Source organism: Schistocerca serialis, chromosome 4 (assembly GCF_023864345.2).
Source record: "Schistocerca serialis cubense isolate TAMUIC-IGC-003099 chromosome 4, iqSchSeri2.2, whole genome shotgun sequence".
Classification (NCBI taxonomy): Eukaryota; Metazoa; Arthropoda; class Insecta; order Orthoptera; family Acrididae; genus Schistocerca; species Schistocerca serialis.
The window spans coordinates 849027556-849047865 of record NC_064641.1 but is presented as its reverse complement, the minus strand read 5'-3'; the positions used below and the strand labels follow the sequence as shown (position 1 = coordinate 849047865).

At 44.5% G+C, this 20310-nt stretch overlaps 1 protein-coding gene across 1 annotated transcript in view; it reads left to right on the top strand.

Moving 5' to 3' along the window:
* Positions 1–20310, top strand: part of LOC126473482 (solute carrier family 22 member 7-like) — a 578452-nt gene that overhangs the window by 517608 nt on the left and 40534 nt on the right. The window contains exon 6 of the mRNA XM_050100557.1: positions 4732–4953. Coding sequence (XP_049956514.1) covers positions 4732–4953 — 222 coding nt within the window. The remainder of the gene's footprint in view (positions 1–4731; positions 4954–20310) is intronic.

Sequence of the window (20310 nt, the reverse complement as noted above, 5' to 3'; positions counted from 1 at the left end):
ATGAAGGACATAGATTTGGATTACATCTGCTACGTCTTCATACTGTACAGACTCCGAGAGCCATCGTACGGTGCGTGGCAGGTGGTATCCTGTTGCACTGTTAGTCATTTACTTCCCTGTTCCATTGGTTAACAGAGAGAGGGAAAAATGCCTCACTCTACGCCTCTGTATGAGCACTGATTTCTCCATCTTACCTCCGTGCTCCTAACGTGAAGTACAATCGTTCCGCAGTCTGCTTCAGTTTCCGGGTCTCTAAATGTTCTCCTTAGTGTTTCTCGAAAATGTCGTCGCCTTCCCTCCCGGGATTTCCGTTTGTTATCCTGCAGCATCTCAAGAATACCTGTGTGGTGTTCGAAGCTACCGATAACAAAACTAGCATACAAGCCTTTGGATTGGTTCAATGGCTTGCTTTAAACCGACCTGGTGCGGAATCCAAACACTGAGCAGTAGCGAATAAGGGATTGACTATCTTTCTACATGCGATGTAATTTACCGATGAGCTACACTTTCCCAAAACTCTCCCGGTGAACCGAAGTTGACCATTCGCCTTCCCTAGCAGAGTTCTCTCATGCTTGTTACATTTCACACTTCTTTGCAACGTTATGCCCGTGTATTTAAACTAAGTGATTTGTTAAGGTCCACGCTACTAATGCTGTATTCTAACATTACAAGATTGTTTTTCCTACTCATATTCATTAACTACATCTACATTTAGAGCTAGGTGTCACTCGTCACACCAACTAGAAATCTTGCCCGTCACACCAACTACAAATCTTGTCTAAGACATCTTCTGTCCTACAGTAACGCAACTTCGACACCTTCCTGTACACCACAGCATCACCACAACCATAGTTTGCTGTCCACCCTGTGCACTAAATCATTTACGTATATAGAGAACAAAAGCGGTCCTATCACAGTTCCCTGGGATATTCCTGACGATATCCGTGTCTCTGGCGAACAGACAACATAGTGTGTCCTACTACCTAAGAAGTCCTCGAGCCAGTACCTGTCTGGGGACCTATTCCATACTCTCGTAGCTTCGTTAAAAGTTCGCAGTGAGGTGCCGTGTCAAGTGCTTTTCGAAAATCTAGATATATGGAACCTGTCTTTTGCGCCACTACTTAGTTCCGAGAATGCCATACGAGAATAGTGCAAGCTGGGTGTTGCCCGAGCGATGCTTTCTAAAACCGTGCTGACTCATGGACAGAGACTTATCGGCCTCAAGGAGATTTGCCAAATTCGAGCTGAGAGTATGATCAAGAATTCTGCAGCAAATCGTTGTGAAAGACATAGGTCTGTAATTTTGCGGGTCCGTTCTTTTACCCTTATATCAGGACTCACCTGCTTGTTTCCAGTCACTTGGGAGTTTGCACTGAGTGAGAGAAATCCGGTAAGTGGAAGCTAAATAAGAGGCCATTGCCATGCAGTACTCTTTGTAAAAGCGAAATAGGGTTCCATCCGTGCCTGTCGACTTATTTGTTTTCGACTCTTTCAGTTGCTTCTTTACACCAGGGATGCTTATCACTGTAGTGAGAAGTCTATGATTGTACCAGAAGTGGCACTTACTTTTCTACCTCACATCATTGTGTTTTACCAGAAAAGTGTTCTTGCATTGTAACTTGTGTAGTGACTTTTATTATGTGCTGTCCTTGCCAACTCGTAAGACCGAGACAAAATAAGACTCCTTTTTGTACTGTAGGTGTTTCTGTCGCCAGTATAAATAACATTAAATGAGACAGAGAAGAAGCTACCAACAAGAAACAGACAAGCAGTTAAAAGTATTGACTTATATTCATCAATAAAGAGCAGATTAAATGCGAACACTGTGGAACGATACCAACACAGAATTATGGACTTGTCAGCGGTAAAGTATGTTCTGGACATTGAGGTAATAACACAGAAACACTATAAAACAAATATCATGAGATCGTCCGCTGGCCGGTGCCAAGCGGTTCTAGGGACTTCAGTCTGGAACCTCACTGCTGCTACGGTCGCAGGTTCGAATCCTGCGTCGGGCATGGATGTGTGTGGTGTCCTTAGGTTAGTTAGGGTTAAGTAGTTAAATAGTTCTAAGTTCTAGGGGACTGATGACCTCAGATGTTAAGTCCCATAGTGCTCAGAGCCATGGTTTTTTTTATTTATTTAATTTTTTTTTTAGGTCGTCCAGTGAAAGAGAGAGCCTGTTTGGTCATGAGAAATTTCAGATATGGATGTAAACGGGGAGAGCGTGAAGATTCTTATGTCAGTAGTGGAGGATACGTGACACTGGCATCTCGCAGCAAAAGCAGTCAAGACTCCTGGAATGAAGCCGAATATCGCAATACAGACTAACAGCTATTGATCTAAATTTAAGTAAGACACATTCCATGGTTACGGAAGAAGTACCTTCAGATGTCTGCAGCAGGATGGGAAGTGGGCGGCTGCTGGAGAGCGTCTCTCCATGTTTTTATGGACACGGACAGAGCACAGCACTGTGTGTGTACTCTGGGAGAACGTAGTGCCTGTAGCCAACATTACAGATGGTGGGAAAGATTACGGCTCCTGCAGAGTTGGCCGACTGTGTGGGTAGATTTCCAGAAGTTACAGCCTGTCATGGCACCAGGACTACGACCACAAGAATAGAGCTTTCACACACACGACGGGATTTTTGCAGCTGAAATTTGAACCCATTGGTTCCAGACCTTACTAATTTACACCGTCATGTAGCTGATTATCAGATATTGAAAGTGAGTCGCCCATCGAACCGGTGGTCCCTTATCCGGCAACACATCGATGGGTCCAGATGGCTGAGGAAAACTGATATTAATGTATAAATTTGCCAGTTAAATTTATCATCTTATCAGTTAACTGTGAAACATGCTCTTGATTACATACATTGTAATCGAAATTAAGTTTATTGGAACTTTTTATTTGTTTTCTTTATTGAGTTTCGATTCCTCCGGAAGGGGGCGGGCAGGCAGCAGCTTAGTACGCCGCTCATCAGCCTACAGAATTTGTTTTAAAAAGAGGAAAATAATAAATAATAAAAGCAGGCGATAACATCGGTGACTTAAATCGTAAAATGGCGGAAAATCATGGAACTTGAAACATAAAACAAAGGGTTGATGATGCTAATAAAATACATACGAAGCAGACAGGTAAAAGAATAGACAGACAATTAAAAAAACACGGCAACAGTCTGGTTTCTGTTCGCAAGAGATATAAAATGCACACCCAGCTTCAGCATTAGTTTCTGTCTGCAACACTTCGGAAAGACGAACAACACTGACCATTCACTTGAACACTGCACTAAAAATTGGCACAAATACGATATACCACAGCCGAGGGCAGATGGGGGGAACCTGGACAGATGACAGGAAAGGAAAGAGGGGGAAGGAGAGGAGAAAACGAACCGGGGGGGGGGGGGGAGGGGGGGAGGAAGGTTCAAATGGTTCAAATGACTCTGAGCACTATGGGACTTAACTTCTGAGGTCATCAGTCCCCTAGAACTTAGAACTACTTAAACCTAACTAACCTAAGGACATCACACACATCCATGCCCGAGGCAGGATTCGAACCTGCGATGTAGCGGTCGCGCGGTTCCAGACTGTAGCGCCTAGAACCGCTCGGCCACCTCGACCGGCAAGGGGAAAGGAGCCGATGGAGGACGTGGACCCATAAGAGGGGGGCAGGTGCTGGGCAGACGCAACAAGGAGTGGGGAAATACAGAGGAGCAGTATACTAAAGGACTCGGGGGGGGGGGGGGGGGGAAGAGGGGAGGTGGGGAGAAAACAGGATGGAAGGGTGGAAGAGGGAGCCCAGGGAAAGGACAGAGGAAAGGAGGGGGGTGGGGATCAGAGTTGATAGGAGGGTTAAATGGAGGGACAGAGGGCATTACCCGAGAGGGGGATTTGACGGAAGCCACCTTGGAAAAGGAGATGAATGGTTTAGAGATGGAGGGTAGTGGGGACACAACAGTAAAGACGTGGCAGAGGGCGGTGATTGGAGAGGAGAGGAGCAACCAGGGGGTGAGGGGGATCGAGGTGGCGGGAGGTGTACAGTATGCGGATATGTTCGAGGAATAGGAGCAGATGGGGGAAGGAATGAGGTTGCAGAGGATCCGTGTGCATTCAAATGGCTCTGAGCACTATGGGACTTAACATCTGAGGTCATCAGTCCCCTACAACTTAGAACTACTAAAACCTAACTAACCTAAGGACAGCATACACATCCATGCCCAAGGCGGGACTCGAACCTGCGACCGTAGCGGTCAGGCGGTTCCAGACTGAAGCGCCTAGAACCGCACGGCCACACTGGCCAGCATCCGTGTGGGGGATGGGAGGCGTATACGGAAGGTGAGGCGGAATGTGTGGCGCTCAAGGATCTGGAGGGACTTATAGAATTTGGGGGGGGGGGAGGTGGATATCCAGGCAGATCTGGCATAACAGAGGATGGAACGGATTAAGGATTTGTAGGTGTGGAGGATGGTAGAGGGGTGCAACCCCCATCTCTCGCCGGACAGGATTTTATACTGGAACATAATTATACATACTTAAAGATTCTTTCTTTGTACGGAATCGGACAACACAGTACACTGCAGAAAAGTCTCAGGATTACACCACTTCTAACTTTTTCAACTAACCAAGTACTCCTCGAATGAAAAAGATTCCGGCAAAATGCGAACTTCAATCCTACGAGTCTTCCTGCTCTGTTTATAACGTAAAATATTGCGAGACAGGTGGTTTCCTGCAGGTGGTTCCCCGAGTCGCCGCGCTGGCTGACGTGCAGGGGGCGCGAGGAGGAGGCGCTGAGCGTGCTGCGGCGGGTCGCGGCCACCAACGGCTCCAGCCTGCCGCCGTTCACCCTGCAGGTGCTGCACCGCGTGGCCAAGGCCAAGCGGGACCGCGTCGGCTACCTGGCCATCTTCTCCAGCTGGAACCTCTTCAGGAACACCCTCCTGCTCGTCATTGCCAAGTGCGCACGAGTTACTGTAAAACTAACATGTTTTCATAAACACAAGGAAATGAGATCAACAGCTTTTATGTCAACTGGTACACATTGTCAAAGTTACACCGCATAGCTGCGGTTCTTCCTCAACTGACGAGTATCATAAGAACCATCCAACCAATCATGGGCTACAGTATCTGGAGGTGCCACATTTTACATCTAAATCTACATTTACATTTATACTCCGCAAGCTACCCAACGGTGTGTGACGGAGGGCACTTTACGTGCCACTGTCATTACCTCCCTTTCCTGTTCCAGCCGCGTATGGTTCGCGGGAAGAACGACTGCCGGAAAGCCTCTGTGCGCGCTCGAATCCCTCTAATTTTACATTCGTGATCTCCTCGGGAGTTATAAGTAGGGGGAAGCAATATATTCGATACCTCATCCAGAAACGCACCCTCTCTAAACCTGGACAGCAAGCTACACCGCGATGCAGAGCGCGTCTCTTGCAGAGTCGGCCAGTTGAATTTGCTAAACATCTCCGTAACGCGATCACGGTTACCAAATAACCCTGTGACGAAACGCGCCGCTCTTCTTTGGATCTTCTCTATCTCCTCTGTCAACCCGACCTGGTACAGATCCCACACCGATGAGCAATACTCAATTATAGGTTCAACGAGTGTTTTGTAAGCCACCTCCTTTGTTGATGAACTACATTTTCTAAGGACTCTCCCAATGAATCTCAACCTGGCACCCACCTTACCAACAATTAATTTTATATGATCATTCCACTTCAAATCGTTCCGTACGCATACTCCCAGAATTTTACAGAATTAACTACTACCAGTGTTTGTTCCGCTATCACATAATCATATAATACAGGATCCTTCTTTCTATGTATTCGCAATACAATACATTTGTCTATGTTAAGGGCCAGTTGCCACTCCCTGCACCAAGTGCCTATCCGCTGCAGATCTTCCTGCATTTCGCTGCAAATTTCTAATGCTGCAGCTTCTCTGTATACTACAACATCATCCGCGAAAAGCCGCATGGAACTTCCGACACTATCAACTAGGTCATTTATATATATTGTGAAAAGCAATGGTCCCATAACACTACCCTGTGGCACACCAGAGGTTACTTTAACGTCTGTAGACGTCTCTCCATTGAGAACAACATGCTGTGTTCTGTTTGCTAAAAACTCTTCAATCCAGCCACGCAGCTGGTCTGATATTCCGTAGGTTCTTACGTTGTTTATCAGGCGACAGTGCGGAACTGTATCGAACGCCTTGCGAAAGTCAAGGAAAATGGCGTCTACCTGGGAGCCTGTATCTAATATTTTGTGGGTCTCATGAACAAATTCATTGCAACTTCCTCTCCTACACACAGTGGTGGATTACGTCTCCAGAGTCCGAAGCTGCATCACATCTTCCTGTGACACGTGGTATTCACTTATGATGGAGATAACTGGAACCATTTCCAGACAGTTACCAACAACGTTGGAACCAAGCAGAGTACCACCACCTGCGAATCTATCACAACAAGTAAAAGTGTGGCATTAGACGTGGAAATATTGCTTCAAGAGGACCTGTATAGGGAATGAAACCCTTGAGGGCGGGAGAGCAGACGTAAACTTAACCCTGACAACGATGTAATTACTTAATTTATGCAGTAAAAATTCACAAAAGTGTTAGGTAAAATTTACACAAACGCCAGTTTTACAATGTGCTCGACTAAGACAGTGGCTTCATAAGGCGAATCAATGAAGACCAAAGAAAGTAAAATTTGGGAAACAATTCGTGCAGTCGCATATTTTTGTACAGTAGTTAGAGGGAGTGCCATGCACAACATACAAGGAATCCTGAACGGTGGGGACGGAATGTGGGAATGGAGGTGGATTTCAAGGTCTCTTCCATACGTTTCTCTTGAACAACTCGAAACCTACAGCCTCTAACGAAAACGTATCCTAGGACAAAATATATCTGCATTAAATTTCCTACAAATAGGACTTGTTCAAATCTTTCTGTAGGCCTCACAGGCTGCACGTAGCGAGCGAGAGAACAGGAAAATCTAGCACATGGTTTCTGAAAGAAAATGTAGAACTTCGAGTTGTATGAAACGACATCTGAAGGGGGCATCTGTAGGGGTAACAAAGAATGAAGGAAATTGAATTTGAAAGTAGGTTTGAAACCATAATAAAACTAAAATAATTCTGAAGTAAATACGAAGAAGAAAACAGTAAAAGCAGCAATAAAATCATTGACCCAGTGAATGACTTTCTATGTTTAGAGCGGTTGGAAGAAAAAGAACCAACAGGCAGAGTATAAAAGCCTGAGTAATGTTTGTTACCTAGCAACGATGAAGGTATCATTGACGCGTGTTGTCTCAATTTTAGTCGTGAATTCGCATCGGCAAGCTCTTGTAAAAGTTATACATTATTCGTGTTTAACATTCCGTCTTTCGGCTTAATTGCATTGCTAGAAGTTTGGCGAAGATTACCAGCTCTACCGTGAACGTTTTATGTTTGCTGATTTATTTCTACTGTTTTCATTGACTCTGTGCTCTCGAGAAAATAAAGTTCAGCAGTCACATACATGGTAGTGGCCACTTTTTTAAGCTCAGTTTCTGTTTTCCAAACAGTTTACCTTTTTATGAACTTTTCAGTTTAGTTGCCGATTGTTTCCCATACGTCTGCCCTAACTATCGTGCGCCATTTTGTATCAGCACAGCCCTGGCTGACGTACAGAAACATTTTACATTTAAAACCTACAAGATTATGAATTTCAGTTAATGTAAGAAAGTACGTCTTCTTGATTAAGTTCGAGCACAAGAGCAACAACATTAATATCTGGCTTATCCTTGACGGTCATCAGTTATTCTAGACAGGTGTTTAATTAAAATAGAGGAATTCTGATGTGTTCTAAGCGCTTGTTTTGTTGGGCACAGTTGTTTGGTATGTCAGTGTAGGACACCAGTTTAGACATTTTGGTTCTCCACTCAGACACAGTTAACTTAAGTGGCTGAAGCCAGAGATTCTTCAACACTGTTTCGTTTCTCATGATGCAAATAAGCCGTTGGGGGCGATTGGAGGTACTTTTGTAAATCCTCCTCGCGAGTTTTGTAAAGCCTCGTCGCTACTGCTGTGGAGGATGAGTTTGTGGGTTCGTGAAACGGCTTGGGGCGCAGTACACTGCTAAGACAATTTCTCCCTGCCACTGTAATACAGCTATGCCTCAGGATCACGTAACAGGGTAGGAAAACGAAGGTTCTACAACACTCCAACAAATTAGTAACAAAGTCACACAAATGAGTTAAACGTTTACTTATATTTGTGTCTTATAGAATAAAAAGTCTGGGACACCACTTGTAATATAACACAAAAAAGACCCTCAATGGCTAAGTGCAAATAATCGTAGGTCATTTCCACAGTACATAGTAAAAGCAGTTTTTACAACTGCCTGTTCACGTCGAAGAGTTCACTAAACGACGTATCTTAAGTCAGCACTGGACGATGATCTATAACCAAGTGGGCAACAGTTGCTCTCTGTCTTCCGGGTAGGCTTCTGTCCGTTGTCGTCTGGTCATTGGCGGATTGTACTCGGCCGGCAATTGGCCGAGGCGAAGTCGATGTCTTCATCCTCAGCGCCGCCCGTGGCGCTGGTGGAATTTGTGCAAGTGGCGAATCTCTACGGCGCTGGCATCTGCTCGCTCTTTGCGCCTGTGGTGCTTTTGCCCTGGCTGTGTCTTGTCCGGTCGACACAGCGGTACCAAATTGTGAACTCTTCTACAGCAGTTAACTTACAAATCCATAATCCCTATACGAGGTCAGTCACAGCTATAGTCATAAGACCGCAGCACTTGCCGAGGTAAAATTGTAACTCTCGACAAGCGTACTTGCGCAGTTCGATTGCTTTACTGGTCACTCCGTATTATTTCCCAGTGTTGAATGTGACAGCAATTGAACATCATTGCCACGAGTCGTTCGCGTGTATCTCTCATCCAGTCTTTTTCTTTAGATCATGTGAAGCGTGAGTGTTGAACATATAGTTCTTCGTAATGTTATCGTTACTTTCATAAAGCCACATTAGCTGTGTTCTTTGCCACAAATGTGAATTACCTCTTTGAGCTGTCAATGTTAGAATAAAAGATGCAATACATTCTGATACCGCAACGTATCGTAATATTAACGATTAATGAAAACTTCCACAAATGTACTGAAACACATTACTTCTGTCACGACCTCTTTCGTGCGTTACAATATCATGAGGTCGCCTGCAGTTAGGCAATAAGTTAGGCTAAAAGCTGTAGGATCTTAACGAAAAAGTTAATCAGCTCACACTTCCAACAGCCTCATAATGAATCGTTACCTAGTTGTGTCCATACCGTGATTCAAGAGATCAAGTTGCCTTACCCAACGTAGAGGCAAAATCTGGAAGTGACAGTCATATAAACGTTCGGCCTACCGCTTGGCGGAAGTAAAGCGAGCTGTATGACTATGCAACACGTCATTCTGTGTGCACTAGACTGTACAGATAAGGCCGCTCCACTAAAGAGGTGAACGAGTGAACATAATTCTTGGGCTTTGTCGAGTGCGATATATCGATTGCGTCATCGCATTCGTTGCAAGTAAAGAGAAAACCAAATCACAATGAAATGTGATAAACACTACACAAACATCTAACGCAATGTCAAATATACTCTGACGGAAAAAAGTATCGCAACACCAAGAAAGAGTTGTGCGGCATAAACGAAAGCCAGCAGGCGTATTTATACATCTGAAAGATGATGTCGTTCAAATTTCGCGCAAGTAGCTTAAGAGTGGCGCTAGTAGTGCCAACTGTGAGGATGCAAATCAGGTTTATTTTAATTACACGATGTAACGGTCGTGAGCGCTAGTTATCTTTGAGATTGGACATATTGAGTTGTTGTCAGTCAACAGTGCCTTTAAGACGAGAACGACCGCATTGTCAGCACCTCACTGAATTTGAAGCAAGCCGTGTAATATGGCTACGAGAAGCTGGATGTTCCTTCTGCAGTATTGCAGAGGAACGTGGTAGGAATTCAGCCGCTGTACATTATTGCTGGCAGTGGTGATCACGCGATTGTACGGTCACACGATGATCTGTTTCCGGAAGGCCACTTAACACCACCGAGAGAGAAACCATCACGTTCAGCGTATGGCGCTGGCGAATTGTACTGCATCTGCAGCAGTAGTATGAGCAGTAGTTGGCACCACAGTGACACAACGAACCTTACAAATCGGTTACTTCAAGGACAGTTCCGTGCCAGATGCCCTGTACCGTGCATTCCACTGGCCCTAAACCACCGCCATTTGCTACTTCGGCAACGGCCTTGCCGCAGTAGATACACCGGTTCCCGTGAGATCACCGAAGTTAAGCGCTGTCGGGCGTGGCCGGCACTTGGATGGGTGACCATCCAGCCGCCACGCGCTGTTGCCGTTTTTCGGGGTGCACTCAGCCTCGTGATGCCAATTGAGGAGCTACTCGACCGAATAGTAGCGGCTCCGATCAAAGAAAGGCATCATAACGACTGGGAGAGCGGTGTGCTGACCACATGCCCCTCCTATCCGCATCCTCAACTAAGTATGACACGGCGGTCGGATGGTCCCGATGGGCTACTTGTGGCCTGAAGACGGAGTGCTATTTGCTACTACAGTGGTATCAAGCGAGAGATCCTTGCGGGACAGGGTGAAGGTCTGTTATGTTTTCTGATGAAAGCTGGTTCTGCCTCGGTAACAGTGATGGCCATGTGTTGGTCAGAAGCAGGCCAGTTCAGGAACTGCAGCCAACCTGTCTGCGTGCTAGACACACTGGACCTACACCTGAATATATGACCTGGGTGCGATTTCGTATGACTGCAGGAACAGTACCGAGGTTGCCCCACCACCCAAACTGAAGATTTTGTACGTTAGTCTGGTGATTCGACCTGTTGTGCAGTCTTTCGTGAACTGGTTTGGCATTGATAGAGAGCTGGATGTCCTCCTGAGGTGGCTCTGAGCACTATGGGACTTAACATCTGTGGTCATCAGGCCCCTAGAACTTAGAACTACTTAAACCTAATTAACCTAAGGACAGCACACACATCCATGCCCGAGGCAGGATTCGAACCTGCGGCCGTAGTCTCCTGAGGTTACTGTGCCAAATTCTGTTCAGCTGGTGCATTAGATTGTCAAAATCCCGAACTGGTTAGACGGCCATGCCCAAAATGCTCGAAACGTTCTCAACTGTGGGGGAGATCAGGTGACCTTGCTGGCACTTGTCAAACACGAAGAGAAGCAATAAAAACTCTCGCCTTGTGTGGGTGAGCATTGTCTGGCTGAAGTGGAAGCTCAGGATGGCTTGCCATGAAGGACAACAAAATGGGCGGTACAATATCGTCGAGTCGACGTAACGCTGTGCTATAAGGGTGCCATGGACGACAAACAAAGGGCTCCTCCTATGAAAAGAAATGGCAGTCCAGACCATCACTCCTGTTCTCGGGCCATATGACAGGCGACAAACAGGTTGGTGGTATCCCTCTGCTCTCTGGGGTACCTCCATACTCATCTTCGCTGGTCATCTGGCTCAGATCGAAGTGAGGGTGATCACTGAAGACAGTTCTAGTACAGTCAATGAGATTCTAGGCCGAAGCCGTGACTGAAGACATCTTGGACACTGCTGGGATGCCAACCTGATTGTCACCCCATACAGTCCGACATCCAGGAGTGATGGTCTGGGGTGCCATTTGATTTCGTAACAGGACCCCTTTTCTTTCAACCATGGCACCGTTACAGCACAGTGGAACTTTGACGGAAGTCTACTCCCTAAAATGTAGACTTTCACGGCCGGAAATATCATGTCCATTATAATTATCCGGGCTGTTATGCCGTGGTCGGTTGATGAATTTTGTTTCAATTCCCAACGTTTCTTCTCCGACTGCGGGAGACACCTTCAAGGGGGTCCGTAGGTCGATGGAAGGTCCAACACACCCACTGGCTCGCTACTGACTGCCGCTAAATTACGTGTCCGCGCGCTCCCGCGCAGCGGTGTGACGTCACGTGTTTTGAAAACGTCAGTGCCATTGACCGCTGTCCGTCGCCGTCGATCGCCGTTGCCATCACCCAGTAGTGGACGGGTGGTACACATCTTCTTTAACACCGGCATCCATATACCGTTTAATTTCACACCCTCCTCCTTTCGGTTGAAATTATTTGGGTGTTTAGCGATTTCGATTGCCTCCCTGCAGAGCCTTTCGTAGTATGCGCTTGTGGCTGCTAGTACTTGCGTCTCCACACCAGTGGGTGTGTTAGACCTTCCATCGACCTACGGACCCCCTTGAAGATGTCTCCCGCAGTCGAAGACGAAACGTTGGGAATTGAGACAAAATTCATCAACCGACCACGGCATAACAGCCCGGATAATTATAATGGACACGATATTTCCGGACGTGAAAGTCTACATTTTAATATCAGACGCCTCCACGGGGAGGAGATGTCGAGGGAAGTGCGACGCCTGGAAGGGCTCCAGAAGAAGAGAGTGCAGCTTTTGTGTTCCCTCACATTCCTGTCTCGTTGCAGAGCCGTCGGCGTTATACCGCAGTTTCTGAAGATAAAGCGACTGTTCTATTCGGGAAAGGCACAACGCATTTTCAAATGGACTGACGAGGCCTTACAACGAGAGCGCATTCAGCAGACCCGACGGCACTTGGCAAGCACAAACTGTAAGTTAATGTCTCTCCGTATTACGATCAGTAATAAACTGTGCAGAAGTGACTGGGATAAAATTGATAGACTACTGCACGATACCATGGGGAAGCGTATGTTGACAACGTCTAGTAGACAGAAGAAGAAGTTTGATAATTTGCTACCTAATCAGACTGTTCGGCATTTAGACGTTTCCCGGACCGTTATCAATTTGTCCAAACGTTCGTTATCTGACGATGAGACATCTGTGCTTCCAAGGGAGGAAATTTTGCTGTTAGTCCGCGTTTTGTGCCCAGGGAAGAAATTATAGCCAGTGTAGAAGCAGGAATTCGCAGGGTGGATTCTGTAACAGCTGAAGAAAGACGTATAGAAACAGTGAGAATATTAGCCAATGCAAAACCGCCGAAAAGTAATATAACTGTGGGTGAGAGAAGAGCTTTAAAACTCTTGAATGACGACGATAGTATTTTGGTTCTCCCAGCTGACAAAGGAAGCGCAACGGTGGTTATGGATGTGGCTGACTATCAGAGTAAAATTACTGATCTACTGGATCCGCAAGCATATAGGAAGCTGAATAAGGACCCCACTAACAACGTTCTCAGAACTGTGTCACGGTTAATAAAAAAGGCCTCCATTGAAGAAAGTCTACAGAAAGGTCTCTGCAATTCGGTTGGCTACCCAAAATTCATAAAGAAAATGTGCCGTTAAGACCGACACTAAGTGCCATTGGTTCGCCCACCTACTCGTTAGCAAAGTTTTTGACTACGCTGTTGAAACCACATGTGGGCCGTTCGGACTCTTATATAAAGAATTTGACACATTTCATCAGCAGATTGAATGGCATAGTGGTCCAGCCGGAGGACATATTGGTCAGCTTCGATGTGGTATCGCTGTTTACCATGGTTCCACTTAATGATGTATTGGAACAGCTGGATCGAATTTTTCCTGCCGATATTTCAGAACTGTTTAAGTGTTGTTTGACGACCACATACTTTAAGTGGAATGAAGAGTTTTATGAGCAAACGGGTGGCGTGGCTATGGGGAGCCCCCTAAGTCCCGTAATTACAAACTTCTTTATGGAGAAATTAGAAGAACAGACCTTAGGTACTGCCAGCAAAAAACCAGATGTATGGTTCCGATACGTGGATGACACATTTGTGCTGTGGAGACATGGCAGGGAGGAACTAAGCCGGTTCCACGAACATCTGAACAGTATAAACTGGAGAATTCAGTTTACAATGGAGGAGGAGGTAGACGGCAAATTACATTTCCTCGATGTGCTTGTTTTTAGAAACGAAAATGGTAGTTTGGGCCACTCAGTATACCGCAAACCCACGCACACGGACCGTTATTTGCACCGGGATTCGAACCACCACCCACAGCAGAAGCGGGGTGTTATCAAGACTTAGCGGACAGAGCTATAAATATTTGTGAACCTGAGGTGCTCGACGCTGAGATGGAACATCTCCACAATGCACTAATGAAGAACGTATATTCGTCCACTGAAATAAAACGTGCGTTGAGGCAGCCATGCAGAAATCATACTGACGTACAGGCTACTGCAAAATCTAAGGTTTTCCTGCCGTTTGTTAAAAATGTAACGGAAAGAATAGGGAGGATCTTGACGAAGCGGAATATTACCGTAATCTACAAGCCCACCAGGAAGATACAGGAATACCTTAAGCCTGCCAAGGACGCTCGCAAACCTTTGGGAAAAGCTGGAGTGTATAGCATCCCATGCAGCTGTGGTGATGTTTATGTGGGTACCGCTAAAAGAACTGTTTCTAAACGTTTGGAAGGATACAAGGGAAATTGTAGAAGAGGAGAAACGGAACGATCAGCTGTTGCGGAGCATGCTTTCCAGCCAGGGAACCACAATATTCGTTTCGAGGAGACGCAAGTACTAGCGGCCACAAGCGGATACTACGAAAGGCTCTACAGGGAGGCAATCGAAATCGCTAAACACCCAAATAATTTCAACCGAGAGGAGGAGGGTGTGAAATTAAACGGTATATGGATGCCGGTGTTAAAGAAGATGTGTACCACCCGTCCACTACTGGGTGATGGCAACGGCGATCGACGGCGACGGACAGCGGCCAATTGCACTGACGTTTTCAAAACACGTGACGTCGCGCCGCGGCGCGGGAGCGCGCGGACACGGAATTTAGCGGCAGTCAGTAGCGAGCCAGTGGGTGTGTTGGACCTTCCATCGACCTACGGACCCTCTTGAAGATGTCTCCCGCAGTCGAAACGTTTGGGAATTGAGACAAAATTCATCAACTGACCACTGCATAACAGCCCGGATAATTATAATGGACAGTCTACTCCCTGTTTTGTAGCCCTTGAGAGCATTCCCATTTAGTCTTAGATTGTAGCAAGGTAATGCCCCCTCCACACCCCGAAAATTTCTGCTGATCATTTCCGTGCTTGCCACACAGCTTGGCCAGCAAGATAGTCCAATGCTGAGGTACTACCTCAATACAGTTGCAGAGCCTCTGTAACGCTGTTCAAGTGTAGAGGGAATACCAAGTGGCCTGTGGCATGAGTGGGAATTTGAACTGAGGAGGGAGGCGTACTGGAGTAGCACGAGCAGTTGTGCAAAGCCATTGTGCCACGGTGACATAGCGGTTAGCGCATATTCTTAGTGTGCGAGAGAACTGGGTTCGAATCTGGGCCTTGGTTCTGATTTTCATTCCTCACTTCAGCCTGCAAATATACGTGTTTTATTGCTGTATATTTGCAGTCGTGCGTCCTGGAAACTGCAAGTGATTGATGATGGGCAAAGCGGCATACCCTGTTTAGTCAGGCTCTGGTTACTGACCATGCACCCCACTGACATTACTGCTCGTATTCACCAACCGAAGCTTGGGTGGTCTGATAGTGGTACCCGTGTGTACTTCTAGTGGTGTCACGATCCAGCGTTCAGAGGGAAGAAGTCCTGTGTTGACCCGTCACTGATGGTGATGGCTGAATCCTCACAGGACCAAAGTGTTGAGTCACAGGAGCACCCAGGTGATCAGGCAACTGGCAGGGATTTGCAGCCCATTGGTGGTAAACACAACTGCATTGTCGAGATAGTAGCTATCTTCACAGAGTGGCCATCACGCAACTGCCCCAGCTGTTCGATGATGACGAGCTGGTTATGTCGAGTTAGAATGCTACTGCTGCTGCTGCTTGCTGACGTTGCATTAGCAGCTGTGCTTGCGGGTGACGCCGAACGATCTGAAACCGAGGCGGTGACCGGCAGCCGTTGGGTTGGTCTCTGCAGGAACTTCCTGGAGGCTGGTCCAAACGTAGGCACGCAGACGTCTGATTACACAGATGATTGCTTCTGCTGATCACATGGTTCATTGAACAGTGGTGGCTGGCTGTATCTGTGGCCTGGTTACTATTGTGGGCTCCGTCTTCTGCTCTAAGTTCTACTACAGTTTTATTCTCTTATAATTTCCCCGTCTAGAAAAAGAAATCAGCCCTCAAACTTCAATTGAAAATTTTGCTGTAACATAGGTACTACTGTACTTAAGGCACCAATTTATTTAGAAGTCTTTACACTTTGTATTATTAAAATCACTTGCAGTGACGCATGGTCCTTTCCACTGTTTACATTTCGTTTCCGACCCAAAAGCACTTGGCTGTACAAAGAGATTTTTGTGGTATTGATGATGCCCACATCTCACATGACGGACCGCGCACCAAACACGAGTCTTTTACACTACCCATCAGTGTGCCACCGTGACCTTCACTCTCCACAGAGCTTGTCATCTTCCAATGGATGGCGCCATGGACGCCGCAGAAGACTCCGCCTTCTATCCGACTCACTGCAAGCAAATGTTATCCACTGCGCACCTTTCTCAGAGGCTGCACGCCAGGCATCGGCCGGATCTCGGAAGACACACAGTGAGACATCATCAGTGACGTAACCCTATGCTGTTGGTATTCAGACATACGTAGAACAGATAGTTTTAATCAACAGTGCTGATTTCTATTGTAACTGACAATGTCGAACAGCTACATCCGAGGATAACAACATTGTGTATTTACCTATTTCATGTGTACACATTGTTAATAAACATGCTTATGTTTCAACCATGACGCTGTCTGTGCCTCCACTTCCCACTACACTCAAAACAGTTTGTCAAAGTTTTTTTCTCTTTTGTGCAATTATGACTCGTTCGAACAGCTAGGATATACATCGGTAGGGAGGAGATTTGGGCTACCTTTCACTTGAATTGGTAGTAGGCTATACCTATTACTGCAAAATTGATGCAGACAGCTGAGGCTGAAGTTCCTATAGTCAAGAGTTGGTGATGAAGTTCAGTATGGTACTTTGTTACTTGGTCTAGAAGGGTGCATCATTGATATGCGGTCATTTTGTGCTGTTAGCATTTTAATTGTAGACGTGAGCAGACTCGGGTCCAACGTATTATGTAGGCAGGCCACGTGTTCAAAGGATACAATTTCATGAGGAAGGTCGCGTATGTAAACAATTGATATTGTGTGGGTGACATTTCCAGTTATGGTGGTGGGTAATCGGAATGTTGATCCAGAAATACTGCATTCGATAGCATTGCCCAATAACCCTTCATCCTGTAGATACATAATTTGTGTGTCAATATGTCCTCCTTGTTCATAACTAGTAAAAATAATAGGTACTTGGTTTGCTATGGAGTACAACAAATGTAGATCTACTCTTTGCAAGAATTCCGTAATAAACTTACTTTTCTCGTCAGGACATTTCATTGTGGATTTGTGGGAGTGGAATTGTCTAATTCCATCATTCATTTAACATAAATAATCTGATTTAGCGAAAGTCTTTATCCTTACACAAACACACACACATACTTACTCAAATTCGATGACACCCTCCATCACTGGTGTTTAAAACTTGTTATTATAACAGATAACTAACTATTATGCATTACAGTAACTGGATCTTGTATTGTACTATCCATTGGACTTTCAGTGTGGAGTTAAGTTTTGCTAGCTGAAGCTTCAGTGTTCTCAATGCCTGCATCGGCGAATTCACTATCGGCAGTATTTGATTCTATCTTGTCTCATATTTCAATTTTCATTCTTATGGATTTCTCTGTTTTTATCATCAGATAAAAAATGATAAAATTCAATAGGTATCTCAATTACATCCCAGCACACAAATAACAGTATTGCTGAACATGAAAATTCTAGAAAGATGACATTAATTGGTTATAGCAATAAATAAGAGCTGCGCCAATCTACACCCTTACAGTGCTAAGTCAGGCATCGTATGCAAGTTAAATTCACTAATACTAAACCTAATTCCCAAAAAAATTCTAAAATATTTGAATATATAATAAAATTAACCTCTGAATGATAACAATTGTCCAACTACTCTACTCTACGCATATTGTATTATAAAGCAGATTGCTGTGCACAATTATTTAAATTGGTCTTTGCTGGTGAATGCTTTTAGAAATCACTATCGTTGACTTTAATTTCCTTCTTATATTTGGCTTGTTCTTCTGCTGCTCATTACTTTTATGACACAAAATCCAGTGTTGTTCCAGTCACTGTGTCACTGTGTAATGTTGGCTTTATTATAAAATGAATATAGTACATAATAAAATCATGAAAAGAATAGAGCCTTTGCCATAAATGTGTGGAAGAAAAGTTCTCCTGTTTAGTCTGAAACGGAATTCACTATGATACTGTTATCTTTTTGTAACAGAAGCATCACACGTAGAAACTGTTTCTGGAACGTGGAAAAGTTCATGATACAGATTAATGTTTAGTTTCAGTGTAGTGGGAAGATTTGCATGATAATAACGGTGATAATCAGATTTCATAAAGGACATTTGATTGCAGGCTCGACTTGCAGAAATGAAAATTCATAAACGATCGCACACCGATGGTGCACGATGTTTGTGTCACCAAACCAGTCACTTCCACCTAATTATGAGGTTACAAAATTCATAAAATCTTTCTGGTTCAGTGAAATGTAGTGATGATTACACTACTTTTAATGAAATATGATGTTTACTTGAATATTTACTCATCATTTCATTAGTAATCATAATAACAATCATCAGTATTGAAATTAGCGTCAGGAATCGCGAACAGGAAAGATAAGAGCGAGTTGTGTATAGATTTTGAATTTTTTAAACAACAGAAGAACGAAAATGTCAAATACAACTGAATATACACAAGAGTTATTTCCTGTTTCACAGTACAGCACAAGTAAGTTTTTCTTTTTTACATGGTGACATGATGATGCCGTTAAGTACACATCGATATCATGGGACATCGCAAGACATCAACTAATAGTGACTGAAAGTAGGTGGTGTATTTTTCAGTGAAAACCGCCTATGTCAGTACTGGTAATGAAAAGAGTGGGGTTGAGAACATTGTTTTTCGATGATCTCAAAGCACTGCCTCCAGTAGGGGCGTTTGAAAAGTTCGTGCAAAAATAAAAACTACTTACGTGTTTGGGGTAAACCTTTTTTTATTTTTCAGCATAGTCTCCTTTTAGACTTATAAACTTCATCCAACGCTGTTATAATTTGTTGATACCTTCCGAATAATAGGAATTGTCCAAATCTACAAAATAGCTATTAGTTGCTGTAATCACCTCCCCGTTTGAATAAAATCTTTGTCTCACCAGCCATTTCCTCAAATTTGGGAACAAATAGTAGTCCGAGGGAACCAAGTCTGGAGAATAGGATGGATGTGAAACGAGTTGGAATCCTATTTCCATTAATTTTGCGACCACAACGGCTGAGGTGTGTGCTGGTGCATTGTCGTGATGGAAAAGGACTTTTTTGCGGTCCAATCACCGGCGTTTCTCTTGCAGCTCGGTTTTCAAACGGTCCAATAACGATGAATAACATGCACCTGTAATAATTTTACCCTTATCCAGATAGTCGATGAGGATTATCCCTTGCGAATCCCAAAAGACAGTCGCCATAACCCTTCCGGCCGAAGGACTGGGCTTCGCCTTTTTGATGCAGATCCTCCTTGGTAACCCATTGTTTAGATTGTTGTTTGGTCTCAGGAGTATAGTAATGTATCCATATTTCATCCACAGTGACGAAACGACGCTTAAAGTCCTGCGGATTCTTCCTGAACAGCTGCAAACCATCCTTGCAACACTTCACACGATTCCGTTTTTGCTCAAGCGTGAGCAATCGCGGAACCCACCTTGCGGATAGTTTTCTCATGTCCAAATGTTTATGCAAAATATTATGTACCCGTTCATTCGTGACGCCCAAAGCACTAGCAATCTCACACACCTTAACTCTTCTGTCATCCATCACCATATCATGGATTTTATCAATGATTTCTGGAGTCGTAACCTCCACAGGGGGTCCAGAAGAAATTTATAGAAATGAGATGGTAATCGTTTCCTAAGATATCTAGTTTCTTAAGAAATAATTTAATTTTTTGAAGTTAATTGTTTTTATTTAATTTTTAAGTATAAATATTAACTTATTTATTCTTTAAGGGATAAGCTTTGAAGTTAATAACCTATAATTTGTTTTATAAAAATATAATAGTAAGCTCTAAACCAGCTATTACGTTTTAGTTCATTATTTTTTTATTTTGATTTTATAAATATGTTAGGTTTTTTATTAAGATTATTAATTTAATTTTAAAATTTTTGTAATAACGATAGAATTAGTGTATTTTTTTGTATAGAATTTTTACCC